Source organism: Palaemon carinicauda, chromosome 6 (genome assembly GCF_036898095.1).
Source record: "Palaemon carinicauda isolate YSFRI2023 chromosome 6, ASM3689809v2, whole genome shotgun sequence".
NCBI classification, from domain to species: Eukaryota; Metazoa; Arthropoda; class Malacostraca; order Decapoda; family Palaemonidae; genus Palaemon; species Palaemon carinicauda.
Window position 1 is genome coordinate 64,176,213 of NC_090730.1, and position 19,392 is coordinate 64,195,604.

Consider the following 19,392-nt stretch of genomic DNA (forward strand, 5'->3'; position numbering starts at 1 on the left):
ATTTGCCCGCCAGCCCTGTCCCCCAAGACAAATCCTACCTCTAAGTGAAAGTGAGTATTCACCTGTGTGTGAGGGGGAGGAGGGGTAGCTAGCTACCACTCCCCTACCCCCCGCTAAGTAGCGCGGGGGTAATACACCCTCGTTAAATTCTAATGGCTTGCCATTTCAGCTGCGCTAAAAGGTAACCCTTTGTAAATAGCTAAGGTTTGTATGGTTAGGAAAAATACAAATTATCTTCGAATTTGTCATGTTGAAGCTTATAGGTTAGAGCATCCTTTTCAGTTAAGTGTTTAAGAATTGAGTTTAATTTTGCACAATTATTTCTTCTCATGTTATGGCTAAAATTCAAGACTTTATTTTTTAACCTAATTTTGCTATACTGTATACAGTACTGTTTTGTATATGCAATCAGTATGGAGTAAAGATTGACTAGAAATGTATTATTATTCCAACACCTAATACAAACCATTTTGCTTATTTCTATGGTTATATATTTAGATGAAAGCAGAAAATAGCCATAAAACTATTAGCAAGGTATAACCGTCCGACACCCTGCTCACGCACACTCGTGGGTTATGACATCACTTTTTATTTTGGCTCAGTAGTGAACAGACCTGCTGTGCTGTCTACCCTGTAATTACAAACTGGCTAGTACTTTAAATCATTTCCTTTTTCAGGAGTGTGTACAACCTTTGAGGATCACTACTATGCAGGTTTACTGGCGTAAAAGGTTGCCCTTGCGACACATTCATGTCGGTCTTGTTCATGTCCTGAGGTCTTGCATGCAGATGTTACTCTTGCTTGCAGGAGTCTCCTTGTAATGAGTGTTGGGTGGCCCTCCTCCTAATGTGAGCGGTTTGATGGGTGATGGAAGAACAAGTCATAAAAGGATTCTTCTTCAGGGTCTTCCTCGAAGGCAAAGATGAAGATGCAGAAGTAAGAAGTCGGGACAACTTCTTTCTCCAGCGTCTCCTTCCCTCCCATTAACTCTGCTCGCTCGGTCTCCTCTGGAGAACGATCGAGCAAGAGTGGTGGTGGTTTGACCCCCGGACAACCCCTAGGTTCGGAGGACACTAGTGGAGTTTCTTTGCGTTGATGCATAGTGTCAACTTTAGCCTTCTTTGTGGATTTCGGGTTCCCCCTCTTAGGGACGGCTCTTCTAGGTGTTACGGTTAGAGGCACAGCGGGAACACACACCTGCCTCCCCAGGGATTTACTACGGTGTTCCTCCTTAAGACTGCGGTGGGTGACCCGCCAGAGCATATCGTCCCCTATCTCCGCAATTGCTCATTCACCCATCATTTGTGCAGCTCCGGTGTACGAACGAGAGTACAGTAGTTGCAGATTAGTACTCCTTGGAATTACCAGTTGGGGAGTCCTCTCAAGGTGAAACCAGAAGCGTTGGTGCCCCCTCTCATCCGCAAACGAGGCCCTCTTTCCCCGAGTAGTTGGCCCCTCGGGGTTAAGGAAACGAGTGCTGAATTTATCTATGACTAGTTCCAGCTCTTTGAAGCAAGACAAAGATGGAGTACAGAGCCTGTTTTCAGTTCCTGCCCCTCGTCATCATGTCTGTGGGGCACAACAAAGCGTACCGTGCTTTATGAGGTTAGGACTTTTGGGACCTGCACCTTGCGCTTCATCCCTTCATGGGGAAGAACCTGTCTTTCCTGCTGTGTATCACCTTGCAGGTAAACCATCTCAGCTTTATTCCCCACCATATGAACGCCTGCCTCCTCCTGTAGGAATGAGGAAGGCTACTCGCTAACACCTTTCAGAGCACTGACGAGTAGTTGTGCTTCACCTCATGCAGCTTCGGCGCTTTGGTGCACAGACCTTAGTTTGGTGAGAGAATCTTGTGCAGTCTTGCACACCCGACCACTGAGCATTAGCGAGGTGGGCTGGCAAGCTCCTCACGCGACTAAGGTCTACTCACAACGCCGTTTGTGCACTACCTAGATACCACGCTTGATCCCCTTTGTGCTATTCTTTAGTAGCTCTAGAGCAGTGTTTCCCAACCTTTTCCAACCCTAGCACCCCCTGTTGTCATGTCTAAGCAGTCCAGCACCCCCTAATTATCTTAATCATTAATATCTTATTACTAGGTAACTAGAATGATAAAGGAATGTGAAGTGTACTGCTTGATCAATTTTATTTTGTTCATTCCTTAAAACTAACACAAAATACCAATATTGTTTATAAAAGAAATAAAAAAAAATTATATAAAATTAAATTGCATGGATTTAAATATGTACAACTGGGTAATCAATCATACTGTACATACATCAATGTGATTTTTGCTGTTGCTTATATGCAACTAGTTTCTCAATTCTAGGCTTTGTGTTGGCCAGAGCCACCCTCATATCATGAAGCAACCCAATTTGAAGTCGGTTCCGGGCAGTTGTTTTGATTTGGAGCATGGTGGAAAAAGCCTTTTCACAGAGGTAGGTAGTTGGAAATGGGATGATCATTTCCAGCGCTGCCTTTGCTAGTCCAGGGTATGCTACCAACTGATCACACCAGAAACCTGACAGCGGTAGTGTGCGAAATTTTGTTTGACAACCCTTGTTCACCTGCAGATCAATAAGCTCCTCCTTTAGGTTATCATCATCATCCATATCTGCCAAGAAGGGCTGCTGTATCCATTCTGGAAATGAATGATCCATGGGAAAGTATTGTGCCATAGTGGTCTCTAGGAGTGAGAGGTGAGCAACAATATTTTCTACAAGCATTGGCTGGATTGTCTTGTCTCCATGTTTTTCATCCAGGATAGGAAAGCTTCCCACATTTCCTCCCTGGATTCGACGCTTCCACAGTGATATTTTCTTCTTGAAGGCTTCTACCTTCTCTGTATAATCAATGTTATTAGCAAACATGCCTTGCATGGACAAGTTGAGATCATTCAGATGACCGAAAATGTCTGCCAGGTAGGAGAGGGAGAGAATGAAAATTTCGTCCTCAAAATTTTCAGCAAAATCACTCTGATACTCTCGGAGAAATATTGCAATCTCATCAGCGAGCTCTGCAATACGTGCCAGCATTTTTCCGCGGGAGAGCCATCGCACTTCAGTGTGGAAGAGAAGCACCTGATGTTCACTTCCCATCTCCTCACAAAATACCTTGAACACTCTGTGGTTTAAAGCACGTCCCCGGATGTAATTGACAACTTTAACACAGACGGACAGAACTTCTTTGAAATGAGATGGCCATGTCTTTACCGCCAAAGCATGGCGATGGAGTACACAGTGCTTCGTAATGATATCTGGTACCCTCTCCTTCACTAGAGCAGCAAAGCCAGACTTATTCCCCAGCATGGCTGGGGCACCATCTGTGCAGACTGATCCTACCTTCTCCCACTTGATCTGATGCTTCTGAAAGAATTCGTCCAAGAGTCGGAGTACATCTGCTGCTTTAGTCGTTGTCTGCAAAGCCAAACAGAAGAGGAATTCATCTTTAATCTCACCATCTTTGATGTAACGGGTATACACAATCAGTTGACTTAGGTTGGAAACATCAGTTGATTCATCCAACTGCAGACTAATGCGGGTAGGACTTGCTTGAATCTCCTCTACAATTTGGTCCAAAATGTCACAACTCATATCTTCAACTCTTCCTCCAATGACATTATTGGACAAAGGCACATCCTTCATCTTCTTGGCTGCCTCTGTTCCCAAAATTAACTCAACCATCCGAATGGTGCATGGCTTAATCAAATTTTCTGGAGCCGAATGCGAAGCCTTGGCCCTAATGCACTGGTATGCCACTTCATATGTAGCTTGTAGAAGGGGTTTTTGCACTGGCTTGAATCCAAGTTGGGGTAGTGTACCTTTCTTTTCATATCTAGCCCTCTTCGCCTGCAAGGCCTCGAGAGACTGTTCATGTTCTGTGGTTGGATGCTTCAACTGGTGGTCTCGGAGTCTAGCAGGCTTCAAATTTGAGTTGCAAATGATAAAATGGCAAGTCATACACTGTGCCCGGTCTGGTCCTCCCTTATCGTCCGGGAATGCAGTGAAACCATATTTGACATATTCATCACTCCATTGGCGTGTCTTCGGCATGGCAGATTCACATAAACCTGCAAATGAATGAAGAGAAGGATTCTAGCTAAAAAGCAACAATGAAACTTTTATACATACATACATCATACATATACCAAAGGCACTTCCCCCAATTTTGGGGGGTAGCCGACAACAACAAGAAACAAAACAAAAAGGGGACCTCTACTCTCTACGTTCCTCCAGCCTAACCAGGGACCCAGCCGAGTTCAGCTGGTACTGCTAGGGTGCCACAGCCCAACCTCCCACATTTCCACCACAGATGAAGCTTCATACTGCTGAGTCCCCTACTGCTGCTACCTCCGCGGTCATCTAATGCACCGGAGGAAGCAGCAGGGCCTACCGGAACTGCGTCACAATCGCTCGCCATTCATTCCTATTTCTAGCACGCTCTCTTGCCTCTCTCACATCTATCCTCCTATCACCCAGAGCTTTCTTCACACCATCCATCCACCCAAACCTTGGCCTTCCTCTTGTACTTCTCCCATCAACTCTTGCATTCATCACCTTCTTTAGCAGACAGCCATTTTCCATTCTCTCCACATGGCCAAACCACCTCAACACATTCATATCCACTCTAGCCGCTAACTCATTTCTTACACCCGTTCTCACCCTCACCACTTCGTTCCTAACCCTATCTACTCGAGATACACCAGCCATACTCCTCAGACACTTCATCTCAAACACATTCAATTTCTGTCTCTCCATCACTTTCATTCCCCACAACTCCGATCCATACATCACAGTTGGTACAATCACTTTCTCATATAGAACTCTCTTTACATTCATGCCCAATCCTCTATTTTTTACTACTCCCTTAACTGCCCCCAACACTTTGCAACCTTCATTCACTCTCTGACGTACATCTGCTTCCACTCCACCATTTGCTGCAACAACAGACCCCAAGTACTTAAACTGCTCCACCTCCTCAAGTAACTCTCCATTCAACATGACATTCAACCTTGCACCACCTTCCCTTCTCGTACATCTCATAACCTTACTCTTACCCACATTAACTCTCAACTTCCTTCTCTCACACACCCTTCCAAATTCTGTCACTAGTCGGTCAAGCTTCTCTTCTGTGTCAGCTACCAGTACAGTATCATCCGCAAACAACAACTGATTTACCTCCCATTCCTGATCATTCTCGCCTACCAGTTTTAATCCTCGTCCAAGCACTCTGGCATTCACCTCTCTCACCACTCCATCAACATACAAGTTAAACAACCACGGCGACATCACACATCCCTGTCTCAGCCCCACTCTCACCGGAAACCAATCGCTCACCTCATTTCCTATTCTAACACATGCTTTACTACCTGTGTAGAAACTTTTCACTGCTTGCAACAACCTTCCACCAACTCCATATAACCTCATCTCATTCCACATTGCTTCCCTATCAACTCTATCATATGCTTTCTCCAGATCCATAAACGCAACATACACCTCCTTACCTTTTGCTAAATATTTCTCGCATATCTGCCTAACTGTAAAAATCTGATTCATACAACCCCTACCTCTTCTAAAACCACCCTGTACTTCCAAGATTGCATTCTCTGTTTTATCCTTAATCCTATTAATCAGTATTCTACCATACACTTTTCCAACTACACTCAACAAACTAATACCTCTTGAATTACAACACTCATGCACATCTCCCTTACCCTTATATAGTGGTACAATACAAGCACAGACCCAATCTACTGGTACCATTGACAACACAAAACACACATTAAACAATCTCACCAACCATTCAAGTACAGTCACACCCCCTTCCTTCAACATCTCAGCTTTCACACCATCCATACCCGATGCTTTTCCTACTCTCGTTTCATCTAGTGCTCTCCTCACTTCCTCTATTGTAATCTCTCTCTCATTCTCATCTCCCATCACTGGCACCTCAACACCTGGAACCGCAATTATATCTGCCTCCCTATCATCCTCAACATTCAGCAAACTTTCAAAATATTCCGCCCACCTTTTCCTTGCCTCCTCTCCTTTTAACAACGTTCCATTTCCATCTTTCACTGTCTCTTCAATTCTTGCGCCGGCCTTCCTTACTCTCTTCACTTCTTTCCAAAACTTCTTCTTATTCTCTTCATATGACTGACCCAGTCCCTGACCCCACCTCAGGTCAGCTGCCCTCTTTGCCTCACGTACCTTGCGCTTTACTTCCACCTTTTGCTCTCTATATTTTTCATACTTCTCTATACTATTACTCTGCAGCCATTCTTCAAAAGCCCTCTTTTTCTCTTCCACTTTTACCTTCACTCCTTCATTCCACCATTCACTGCCCTTCCTCATGCTGCCTCCAACAACCTTCTTGCCACATACATCACTTGCAATCCCAACAAAATTTTCTTTTGCTAACTTCCACTCCTCCTCTAAATTACCAGTTTCTCTTACTCTCACCTCGTCATATGCCATTTTCAACCTTTCCTGATATTTACTTTTTACCCCCGGTTTTATTAGCTCTTCAACCCTCACTAGCTCCCTTTTACATCCACCTACTCTATTCCCCCACTCTTTTGCTACAACTAATTTTCCTTCCACCAAAAAATGATCAGACATACCGTTAGCCATACCCCTAAACACGTGCACGTCTTTCAATCTTCCAAACATTCTTTTCGTTATCAACACATAATCCATTAATGCCCTTTCTACTACTCTTCCATTTGCCACTCTTACCCATGTATACTTATTTTTATCTTTCTTTTTAAAAAAGCTAGCACTTATTACCATCTCTTGTTCAACACACATATCTACCAGTCTCTCACCACTCTCATTTTCACCTGGTACTCCATATTTCCCAATGACACCTTCTACCTCTCCAGCACCCACTCTAGCATTTAAGTCACCCATAACAACTACATAATTCCTTCTACCCAGTCCTTCTATAACTTTTATAAATGACATTAAGAAATAAAGAAACAGACTCAGATTATCATCAAAACATAATGCTATTAACAGTTAGCCTCTCCACTACTACTGCCCTCCCAACGGTAATCTAATTAAAAAAAAAATCGAGCATAGCTTCCCCATCCTTTCTATAATTATATTGATTTCACTATGGGTGGCGGGTTTGGGAGGTGTATAGTATTAGATGGGGTTGCGGGAGGAGAAATAAGAAGATATGGGAGAAAGGAAAGCAGAGTACAAAATATATATTTGACAAGAAGAAAGCAGCAAGTTTCTATAAAAAAAAAATGTTGGAAATAGGGTTTAGGGTTGCCATATGTCCTGATTTTCTCAGACATGTCCTGGATTTAGGTGTCAAAATCATGGTCCGAGGCGAATGTTAAAATTTCTTCAAATGTCCATAATTTCTTCTTTAATACACACACACATATATATATATATATATATATATATATATATATATATATATATATATATATATATATATATATATATATATATATAGTGTATACACATACACTGTATATATATATATATATATATATGTATATAATAATGTATTAATTTATTCATTTACATCATTTTTATTTGTTGTTGCTGTAACTATATTAAATATAATTATTATAAATCAGCCTTGAGGTCAGTTCATTTTTCTCTTTCGAATTATTTTTGCGCGCGCACACACACACACACACACATATAGTGGTAGCTCTTACAAACTGCATTTTTTTACGACTGGAAAGGGGGGGGGGGGTGTTCAAGAGGGAACCGTCCGGTATTTTGACTGTTCAGATATGGCAACCCTAAAAGAGACTGCTTATTGGCCTAAACTACTATGAGATTCAGGGCCTCTGTAACACGGTTTTTTCGCAATAACTTTTTTTCTATGAATTTCATAAATATAACGCTTATTCAGAATGCACATTATATCTACACATAAATTTTGACTATATTCTGCATTACGTAGGTTGAATAAATTTGGTACTTTATTAATTAAAAGTGACGATTTTTGAAGACGGGCCAACTTACTCAGAGAAAAGGTTTCGAACGCACTCGTTACGTAACTTATGACGGCATTTCTTCTCTCTTTCTCGATCGATGATTGGTTATACGTAACGAAGGCTATACCTCTGCCAACAATAACACAAAAGTGTAAATAAAAGCAAAGCAGTACACCTTTATGAACTCTGAAACCTCTCCACTGAGAATTGTCATAATGATCAAACGAACAAGATATGTTAATAGATACAAAAACACTTCGATTATTTGTCTAACTCCCAAAATAAGTTTCCTAAGAAATTACAGTCTACTTTATAGCTCACAATCAGACTGACAAGGTGTAGGGAATAGTTGGTAATTTTCAAAAACGTAGTAGACAAGCTTGATTTGATAACTGCTATATCCACTGTCAAGCAATTTTTATTTATTGTCTATCTACCGATCTATTTACTGTAAAAAAAAAAAGAGAAAAAAAATTAGCCGGTACTGTATTTTGCTTTAAACTTTCACCAATAATTATCGTCAGAATGATGACTTCATGAGGCTCCACCCACTTTAGCCTCGTTATAATTCTGGATAACACTGAAGGCTATCATGGGCATTGTTGGATCAGAAAATTAAAATTCTGGCTATAAAAACTTATTTCTCGAGTAGTTGTAAGAAGTGCTAAATGATCCTCAAGGATCCCAGCAGTTGGCCTAAACGTTTAATTCATGTATACTACTGTTGGGGCACTGCTGCTACAGTAGTATTACTACGCTAGCACAGATACCCCACCCACATTTATGTATCGTTCCGCCATTCATAAAGTCTGTGTCATTTTTTTCACTGCAATAAGCCATGGCCTCCTCAGAATTTAAGTTTTATATTAGATGATAGGCTATTTCATTAAGCTGACAAATTTATGGCAACTGGGTATGTTATTGCCGATGTTGAAGCTAAAGATAAAGTTTGGTATCATTCCTTCATTGCATTATCATCTTTACTACTATTTGTTTTGCTACATGTAGTAATTATTTTAAAGGATAAATGAATTATGTTCACTTTACTCCTATAAATTCCCATAAGATGTACAAATAAAACTCCTAAAACTATTCATGATTTATTTACAAAATGCAGTCATGCCCAAAACATAGCCAACACGGTCGTACGGCCTAAGAAGAAGAAGAAAAAAATTATATCGGATGATCCGTTGGTCTGATGGAGAGTTTAGCACAAAATTCTCATTTTAACAAAAATAGTTATATCTAGACTGTTTACATACAATCTCTCTCTCTCTCTCTCTCTCTCTCTCTCTCTCTCTCTCTCTCTCTCTCTCTCTCTCTCTCTCTCTCTCTCTCTCTCTCGGTGGCATAGTGAATAGTTAATGGAAATGTTCAAAAGCCTGAGTGACATTACAAGTATTATAATCATATTACGCTAAATACAAATCAGACCATAAACATTGGATTTAAACTAGAAACTGAGTAATTACCTATTCAGGCTATAGTAAATATGGCCATGGGATTTCTCTTGACTGTATAAAGTTGCAAGTTGTAAGATAAATGCAGTTTTTCAATATTAATCTTACCCGATAATCATGTAGCTGTCAACTCTGTTGCCGACAGAAATCTACGGTCGGGATACGCCAGCGATCGCTATACAGGTGGGGGTGAACACAACAGCGCCATCTGTGGTCAGGTACTCCAGTACTTCTTGTCAACACCACCTCAATTTTTCCTCTGTCGTGCCTCCGGCTAGACCTACATGGATACGCTGTTGATTCTGGAGTTATTGTTCACGATTTGGTGATGTATTTGCTCTAGAGTTTAGCCTTCGCTATTCAGGAAGCTTTATCATTAGCTTAGCAAGTTTTTTTTTTGGAATTAATTTGATTTAATTTTGGTGACGAAGAGAGTATGAACTCTCTTTCACTTTTAAATGGCCGACCCTTCCCTTAGTCGGAAGGGTTGGTGTCGAAGAGAGTATAGACTCTCTTTCTTAATTTTGCTTAACAAAGTTATAGATTTATTTTATATCTCTCCGCCTTGTATAGGCCTCTTCGATTAACTTCCTTTTATTATAAACATTGAGCCCGTCATTTCGTTTTTACCTGTTAACATTTTATGCTATTTTAATGTTTTTGAAAGAATTTCTTTGATAGTCTCGTACTGTTTTCAAAGTTGAACTAACGTTTTGTTTTGTCTCTGCAGTTGTTGACGTTCAGAACGTTCAACTTGCGCTCTATCGTTACGATAGAGAGAGAGTATTAACGGTTTCACGTTGCAGTAAGAGTAAACCGATTCTAGCGTTTTGTTCATTCTTTCTTAGCTTAAATGGTTTTAATTCTAATAAAGGAACTTTTTATTTGGGAAATCTTTCAGTTTTTTTCCTTTAACAATAATATGTTTTAACGATATATATAATTGGGCTCATCTCTCAGGTTCTAAGTCTAAAGAGAGAGAGAGAGAGATAGAGACGGAGGGAGAGAGAGGAGGGTAAACGTTTCGTTCAAGCGGGTAACGTTGTTATCGTTTTTGCTCTTCTCCCTAGTCTCTTTAGGGGAAGAAGGTAAACGTTTCTAGAGTTTTATTCTTGTTCCCAGGCTTTTTGCGGTGAGAGATTTTAAACGTAGTTTATTTGATCTAGTGTTTAGTCTCTTTTCCAGCCACTGAATTATTTATCTTTCATTATGTTTTTCTGTTACATTGTAATACTGTTTTCGCAATTACTAACTTTTAATGAAGGATAGAATTGCGTGTTTCAGGTACAAACCACTTAAAGTTTCGAGTTCAGTGAAATAAGTGCAAACAGAAAATCAAAAGTGATAAAGTGATAAGCGCAAAGTGTTACAGTGTTGCGTTCGAGGGTTCGTCTGTTCGTGCCAGTTGTTCGCCTAGTCTGGGACCTCTTACAAGCTCCCAAGCCCAGGGGAGAAGTAACGTCGAAGGACTTATGGGTTCATCAGGCCTTGATCGACGAACAGACGTTTCCCTCCGTGGTTTCGGGTGTAACCAACTCACGTAGCCGACGTGATCACCCCACCCACACAAAGACGAGAGAGCCCATTTATTCCTCGTCTGCGGAAGAGGTTTCTCGCAGAAACCATGGACCAAATCTTGCAGCTTTTAAGTGCAAGTCGGTCCCTTCCGCGCAAGTCCAACTCCTAGGTGTAGCCATTAACACTGGGTCAGTTCGGACTTGCTGCAGTACGACAACTGCACACCTCCCAGAGAGGCAAGGTGGTACCGCAACAGGCAGTAACTCCGTCTGTTGCCGCACCAGCTGTTTTAGACCCTCAGTCTCAACGGACAGTAGCTCCGTTTGTTGTTGTCTTTCATAGACTCTAGTGGTCTATGCTGCAGACAATGCAGTCTCAGCTTGCGGTGTTGATGCAGGAGTTTCAGGCAGAGAAGGTTAGCACACCTCCTCCTGCGAGCGCTCCTCCACCTCTGCGCAGTCCACCCTGCCAGACGTATGATGTTGAGGCTCCTCCTGCCTCCATGCGTGAGCTGCCGCATTGGGAGTTGCCAGGTACCAGCGCTATGCAGCAACCTCCACTTTCCTTGAGGCAGGAGCCTCTTGCTATGCGGCAACCTCCTCAACCCTTGAGGCAGGAGCCTCATGCTTTGCAGCAACCTCCTCTAACCATGAGGCAGGAGCCTCATGCGTTGCGGCAACCTCCTCCATCCTTGAGGCAGTAGCCTCATGCGTTGCGGCAACCTCCACCATCCTTGAGGCAGCAGCCTCATGCTATGCGGCAACCGCCTCAACTCTTGAGGCAAGAGCCTCTCTCTGCGCAGCTACCTCCTCAACCCTTGAGGCAGACGCAACTCTTGAGGCAGGAACCTCATGCTATGCGGCAACCTCCTCTAACCATGAGGCAGGAGCCTCATGCTATGAGGAGCCTCATGCTATGCGGCATCCTCCTCAAACCATGAGGCAGGAGCCTCATGCTATGCGGCATCCTCCTCAACCCATGAGGCAGGGACCTCATGCTATGAGGAGCCTCATGCTATGCGGCATCCTCCTCAACCCATGAGGCAGGAGCCTCATGCTATGCGGCAACCTCCTCTACCCATGAGGCAGGAGCCTCATGCTATGCGGCATCCTCCTCAACCCATGAGGCAGGAGCCTCATGCTATGCGGCATCCTCCTCAACCCATGAGGCAGGAGCCTCATGCTATGAGGAGCCTCATGCTATGCGGCATCCTCCTCAAACCATGAGGCAGGAGCCTCATGCTATGCGGCAACCGCCTCAACCCATGAGGCAGGAGCCTCATACTATGCGGCATCCTCCTCAACGCATGCGGCATGAGCCTCATCCCTTGCAGCATGAGCCTCATCCCATGCAGCATGAGCCTCATACCATGCAGCATGAGCCTCATCCCATGCAGCATGAGCCTCATCCCATGCAGCATATGCCGCACGCCATGCAACATGCTCTGCTTACCTTACAGCATGCTCTACATACAGCATGCTCTGCATACAGCATGCTCTGCATACCTTACCGCATGCTCCTCAGTCACACATCTTTGGTTGTTGCCAACTCACTAGACTGTCAAGCAGTTTCATAACGTTGCCTTCTAGTCTGCTGCTTTTGCACCAGTGAAACCCTCACTGAGAGAACTTAGCTTTTCTCGGATATGGTTCCTGTAGATGAGAAAGTGCTATTCTCCCTCCTTCTGATATTCCCTTGAGGACTCTGTCATTTGGAGAGGAGCCTTTAGCTGCTTAGCCTCCTATGGACTTTTATTTAAGCATAACATGCTTCCAGGGAGGGTAATGGTTCCACTTCAGTCGCTAACCCCGTCTGTTACCACACCTGCTCCCATAGACCTTGAGCTTTGTTGCAAGACATGCAGTCCAAGCTTAGTCCTTGTTAGAGGATTTTTTGTTTACGGAGTCAGTGTGTCACTGGGAAGACGTTCAACAACCAGCAGAAGTGACTTGTTGTGACGCAGTGCGGCAACCTCAGCAACCCGATAAGGAGTTGTCTGTACGACCCAGACAGTCTAGACAGCTTCGGGTTGTCGCTGTACTTCCTCGCTTCCCCATGGTTGACAGTTCACAGACTGTGCAGCAGTACCATGATCTTGTGTCCGGCTCCGTCAGACGACTGGCTTTTAAGAGCTCCCACAAGTCGTCGCTGTCTGGAGATTCTCAGATGGACTATGGATCTGACCAAGGAACTGGGCCTCCTGGTCAATTTTGAGGATTCCCAGCTCGTCCCATCCCAGACCATTGTCTACCTGGGTATGGATCTTCAGAGTCGAGCTTTTCGGGCTTTTCCGTCGGCCCCAAGGATCTACTAAGCCCTAGAATGCATCCAGAGCATGCTGAGAAGGAACCGATGCTCAGTCAGGTAGTGGATGAGTCTAACAGGGACACTTTCATCGCTGGCCCTGTTCATCGAGTTAGGGAGACGCCACCTCCGCCCCCTTCAGTATCATCTAGCGGCTCACTGGATAAAGGACATGACGCTAGAGACGGTCTCAGTTCCTGTTTCCGAAGAGAGGAGGTCTACTCTCACGTGGTGAAAGAACAGCTTTCTTCTCAAGGAAGTCTTCCTTTGGCTGTTCAGAAACCCGACCGCCGTCTCTTCTCTGACGCATCAGACACGGGCTGGGGTGCGACTTTGGACGGACAGGAATGCTCGGGAACATGGAATCAGGAGCAAAGGACACTTCACATCTATTGCAAGGAGCTGTTGGCGGTTCATCTGGCCTTGATAAACTTCAAGTCCCTCCAGCTTAACAAGGTGGTGGAGGTGGACTCTGACAACACCACAGCCTTGGCTTACATCTCCAAGCAGGGAGGGACTCATTCGTGGAAGTTGTTCTAGATCGCAATGTACCTCCTCATCTGGTCAAAAGATCGAAAGCTCACGCTGGTAACGAGGTTCATTCAGGGCGATATGAATGTCATGGCAGATCGCCTTAGCCGGAAGGGTCAGGTCATCCCCACAGAGTGGACCCTTCACAAGAATGTTTGCAGCAGACTTTGGGCCCTGTGGGGTCAGCCAACCATAGATCTGTTCGCTACCTCGATAACCTAGAGGCTCCCGTTGTATTGTTCTCCGATTCCAGACCCAGCAGCAGTTCACGTGGATGCTTTTCTGCTGGATTGGTCCCATCTCGACCTGTATGCATTCCCGCCGTTCAAGATTGTCAACAGGGTACTTCAGAAGTTCGCCTCTCGCAAAGGGACACGGCTGACGTTGGTTGGCTCCGCTCTGGCCCGCGAGAGAATGGTTCATAGAGGTACTGCAATGGCTGGTCGACATTCCCAGGACTCTTCCTCTAGGAGTGGACCTTCTACGTCTACCTCACGTAAAGAAGGTACACCCAAACCTCCACGCTCTTCGTCTGACTGCCTTCAGACTTTCGAAAGACTCTCAAGAGCTAGGGGCTTTTCGAAGGAGGCAGCCAGAGCGATTGCCAGAGCAAGGAGGACATCCACTCTCAGAGTCTATCAGTCTAAAGGGGAAGTCTTCCGAAGCTGGTACAAGGCCAATGCAGTTTCCTCAACCAGTACCACTGTAACCCAGATTGCTGACTTCCTGTTACTTCTAAGGAACGTAAGATCCCTTTCAGCTCCTACGATTAAGGGTTACAGAAGTATGTTGGCAGCGGTTTTCCGCCACAGAGGCTTGGATCTTTCCACCAACAAAGATCTACAGGACCTCCTTAGGTCTTTTGAGACCTCAAAGGAACGTCGGTTGTCCACTCCAGGCTGGAATCTAGACGTGGTCCTAAGGTTCCTTATGTCATCAAGATTTGAACCTCTCCAATCAGCCTCTTTTAAGGACCTCACATTAAAAACTCTTTTCCTCGTGTGCTTGACAACAGCTAAAAGAGTAAGTGAGATCCACGCCTTCAGCAGGAACATAGTTTTCACATCTGAAACGGCTACATGTTCCTTGCAGCTCGGTTTTTTGCTAAAACGAGCTTCCTTCACGTCCTTGGCCTAAGTCGTTCGAGATCCCAAGCCTGTCCAACTTGGTGGGGGACGAACTGGAGAGAGTACTTTGCCCAGTTAGAGCTCTTAGGTACTATCTAAAAAGGTCATAACCTTTACGAGGACAATCAGAAGCCTTATGGTGTGCTATCAAGAAGCCTTCTCTTCCAAGGTCTAAGAACTCAGTTTCTTACCTATTCAGGCTCCTGATTAGGGAAGCACATTCTCATCTGAAGGAAGAAGACCTTGCTTTGCTGAAGGTAAGGACACATGAAGTGAGAGCTGTGGCTACTTCAGTGGCCTTCAAACAGAACCGTTCTCTGCAGAGTGTTATGGATGCAACCTATTGGAGAAGCAAGTCAGTGTTCGCATCATTCTATCTCAAAGATGTCCAGTCTCTTTACGAGAACTGCTACAACCCCTGGGACCATTCGTAGCAACGAATGCAGTAGTAGGCGGGGGCTCAGCCACTACATTCCCATAATCCCATAACCTTTTTAACCTTTCTCTTGAATACTTTTTATGGGTTGTACGGTCGGCTAAGAAGCCTTCCACATCCTTGTTGATTTGGCGGGTGGTCAATTCTTTCTTGAGAAGCGCCGAGGTTAAAGGTTGTGATGAGGTCCTTTAGTATGGGTTGCAGCCCTTTATACTTCAGCACCTAAGAGTCGTTCAGCATCCTAAGAGGACCGCTACGCTCAGTAAGGAAGACGTACTTAATAAAGGCAGAGTAATGGTTCAAGTCGTCTTCCTTACCAGGTACTTATTTATTTTATGTTATTTTTGAATAACTAATAAAATAAAATACGGGATACTTAGCTTCTTTGTTAACATGTATGCTGGTCTCCACCCACCACCCTGGGTGTGAATCAGCTACATGATTATCGGGTAAGATTAATATTGAAAAATGTTATTTTCATTAGTAAAATAAATTTTTGAATATACTTACCCGATAATCATGATTTAATTGACCCACCCTTCCTCCCCATAGAGAACCAGTGGACCGAGGAAAAAATTGAGGTGGTGTTGACAAGAAGTACTGGAGTACCTGACCACAGATGGCGCTGTTGTGTTCACCCCCACCTGTATAGCGATCGCTGGTGTATCCCGACCGTAGATTTCTGTCGGCAACAGAGTTGACAGCTACATGATTATCGGGTAAGTATATTCAAAAATTTATTTTACTAATGAAAATAACATTTTGCAACCACAGGGGCAATTCCAAATCCTGCTAGCCATTCTTGACTGTTATGGGTTCCAGAGCCGATGGAAGAAGGTGAATGGGTGTCCGGTGGATGGGCGGGGCAAAATTTTGTCAAAAGGTGTTTACATTGCTTACGTAATGAATGTTTTCGACTCTTGGCTCGATATCACTGGCCATGGCGTCGGCTAGATCATTTTTACTCTATAAAAATTAAAACTATCGGTTTAGGTTATGGAAAATGCTGACAAAATTTGTGTGTGGTTGTAAAATATACATATGTCAACTTTCAGCTACATCCGATGCCTTGATAAGGAGCAAAGTCCAAAAAACCGTGTTACAGAGGCCCTGAATCTCATAGTAGTGAAAGGAAATCTGATTACTCAATTTTAAGGTATTTTTAGCTAAAGTTGAAACCCTGCATGTGGTGTGTATGTTCCAAATGTATGTATACATTGAAAACTTGTAAAGAATAAATGTGTGTGTGTGTGTACCTACATACTGATGGCTAAATTCTATTATTATTATTATTATTCAATTCTTGCACACTTATACTTCTTACTTTTGACCAGAAACTATCACGGAAAAGGTCGACAATTAATTTCAGATAAAGAATCAACATAAAACAACCAGGTAACTGTAATATATCTAATTCAGGAAAAATACTAAGCGAAATGACAACATGCACACTGATTCAAAACATAGCCTACCCAAGCGCTACGAAGCCACTCGCCTCTGATACCAGGGTTCCAAGATTTTAGTCTTTTATTGAAAAACGTCATCACTTCTTTTACAGATAATTATATGAAGCGACACATTGGAGAGAGAGAGAGAGAGAGAGAGAGAGAGAGAGAGAGAGAGAGAGAGTGTGTGTGTGTGTGTGTGTGTTGTTTTACGTATGTACATGTAAATTTTAAACAAAAAAAATAGCCCCATTTCATATAAAATAGGTTATTACAAATATTATCATATGACAGTAGTCTGTATAATACTGTAAAGTTCAGTACAGTATGTTGTTGTTATAGTCGTGGCGATGAAATTCTCACGAAACAAAAACACGCCATTTGATTACAACAGCTGATTCATTCTCTCTCTCTCTCTCTCTCTCTCTCTCTCTCTCTCTCTCTCTCTCTTCGTGTTATACAATACTTACATTTAGATGAAGAAACTAAAATTAGTTTTCTTAGTGTCAATTAAATACGAAACGAAAAAATTAGGCCGAGTTTACATCCATTTCAATCATAGCTAAAAATACGGCATCCGATTTCATCAGCAAACAATTATTTTTTGGGAAATATCATTTTATTCTAGAAAATTGCCACTCTTTAAATAGTTAATTGCACATTAAGAAAGCGTGTACTTTTGTTTTTAAATTTCGGGTGTGTTTTAAAAATCGAGTATTGTTGACTTCCTTTTGTTTTACTTTTGGCTGTGATTAGATCAGCTGTCATCTAGCTGCCGCTCTTGAGTGTGTACGGATACACTAACAAAGTATCGTTTATACCATTTCTTAACTTATTCAAACCGTCTACAGCATACAGTTGATATTACATAAGCACCAATGTGTTATAACCTATCAAATTTTTTTGTTTATTACATTTAAACCCCCCTCTATCTCTCTCTCTCTCTATCTCTCTCTCTCTCTCTCTCTCTCTCTCTCTCTCTCTACCTCTCTCTCTCTACCTCTACCTCTCTCTCTCTACCTCTACCTCTCTCTCTCTCTCTGGGCTACTTTTCACTACCTCCCATTCCTTACCTCTCTCTATCTCTCTAACAAATGATATCTTTGTTGCTCCTCAGAGTTTCATTTATATTGAAAATCATTCATGATTCAATTTTCCTTACTTTCTCCAATCTCGCAATATCGGTCACATCGCGGTATTTTCGAAATTTTCGGAAAATCCGCGATATATGTATATACATGGGTTATGAAAAAAATCCGCGAAGTGGTGAATCCGCGATGGTCGAACCGCGAAGTAGCGAGGGTTCACTGTAGTTCGAGGTAAGTATTCGTGTTGGAACAAATAAAAAATTTTAAGTAGTTTTTATTTTTCCTAACATACTTACCGAGAACTACTTTCGGGTAATGGCCCTCCCTTCCTTCCCCGAGTGCCTCTCTTCCCTTGCAAGTATTGTGCTACATCAATAGAACTTACTGGCGATATCGACCCAAGCGGACATCGACCTAGCGCTAAGCCTACCCTCGGGGCACATTCTTTAATGCCGGGGTAGGCCTCCATAGAAAACGGGATTGAGGGTACCCTTCACAAAACTCTGGTCGGTAGAGAGGAGATTACAGGTAACTCCTAAGAAAGTAGTTCTCGGTAAGTATGTTAGGAAAAATAAAATTTACTTAAAATTTTTGAAATTATTTAATACAGTAAGCAAAACAACATTTGCAATAACCTAATATTTATATCATATGAAATGAGACTATTTTCTCACTTTTGTAGCTGGAAATCATAGCCATGGAAGTCAGGTTAGGCCTAGCCTTGGCCAAATTTAACAAAATTTGATTTGAAAACAATTTGACTTACAAACAACTTCTTGGAACCTATTAAGTTTGTAAGTTGAGGACCATATTATACTTTTGTACAAGGAATTCAGACCATAGAATATGTTAATTAAAGGAATTCATGTAACTACAGTATTGTACTGCAAAAGCTCCTGTCCTATTATATGTCCTAATGTAATTTTGTGGCACATGTACAAACTTATGGTCAGTCTATTGTTATATATCTGTAATTATAATAAGATTTTTATTTATATCTAATTCTGTTAGAACTGGCACAATTGTTTCAGATATTTTATTTTTTTTCTCTTTTTCAGACGCCTTCCTATTAATTCAGATTCTGGCAAGTTGTTTATTAGTGGTGGAAGTGAACAAGGATGGGAGGGAAAAGTGTCGGTTACTCTCGTTACATGTTATGGACATGTCGTTGGGTTAGTATTTTTTATGTGTTCGGATTTAATAACAATTCTTTATTGTTGGTATGTTTTCTTCTATTGGTTTTTATATGTAGTATAAAATCTGCTTGAAGATCTGTGATTACTTTTTTTTACATCTCTTAGTTATATTTGGAATGTGTTCTATGTAGATTTTATCTTTTATATTTTGCAGGATAAGAAACATAGATCTTGAAGGATTAAGTGAAGGGTTGAAGTTGGGAGATCAAGAACACCTTAAGGCTATTTCAGATCAAATGGCAGTGTCAATGGATGCCATAGATCTTAATGGTTCCCAGGTAAGAACAGGATTTGTCTTATTAACAGATCATTTTG

At 42.5% G+C, this 19,392-nt stretch overlaps 1 protein-coding gene across 1 annotated transcript in view; it reads left to right on the forward strand.

Moving 5' to 3' along the window:
• rod (rough deal) overlaps positions 1 to 19,392 on the forward strand; it is a 291,539-nt gene that overhangs the window by 19,662 nt on the left and 252,485 nt on the right. The window contains exons 4-5 of the mRNA XM_068375218.1: positions 18,940 to 19,053; positions 19,232 to 19,355. Coding sequence (XP_068231319.1) covers positions 18,940 to 19,053; positions 19,232 to 19,355 — 238 coding nt within the window. The remainder of the gene's footprint in view (positions 1 to 18,939; positions 19,054 to 19,231; positions 19,356 to 19,392) is intronic.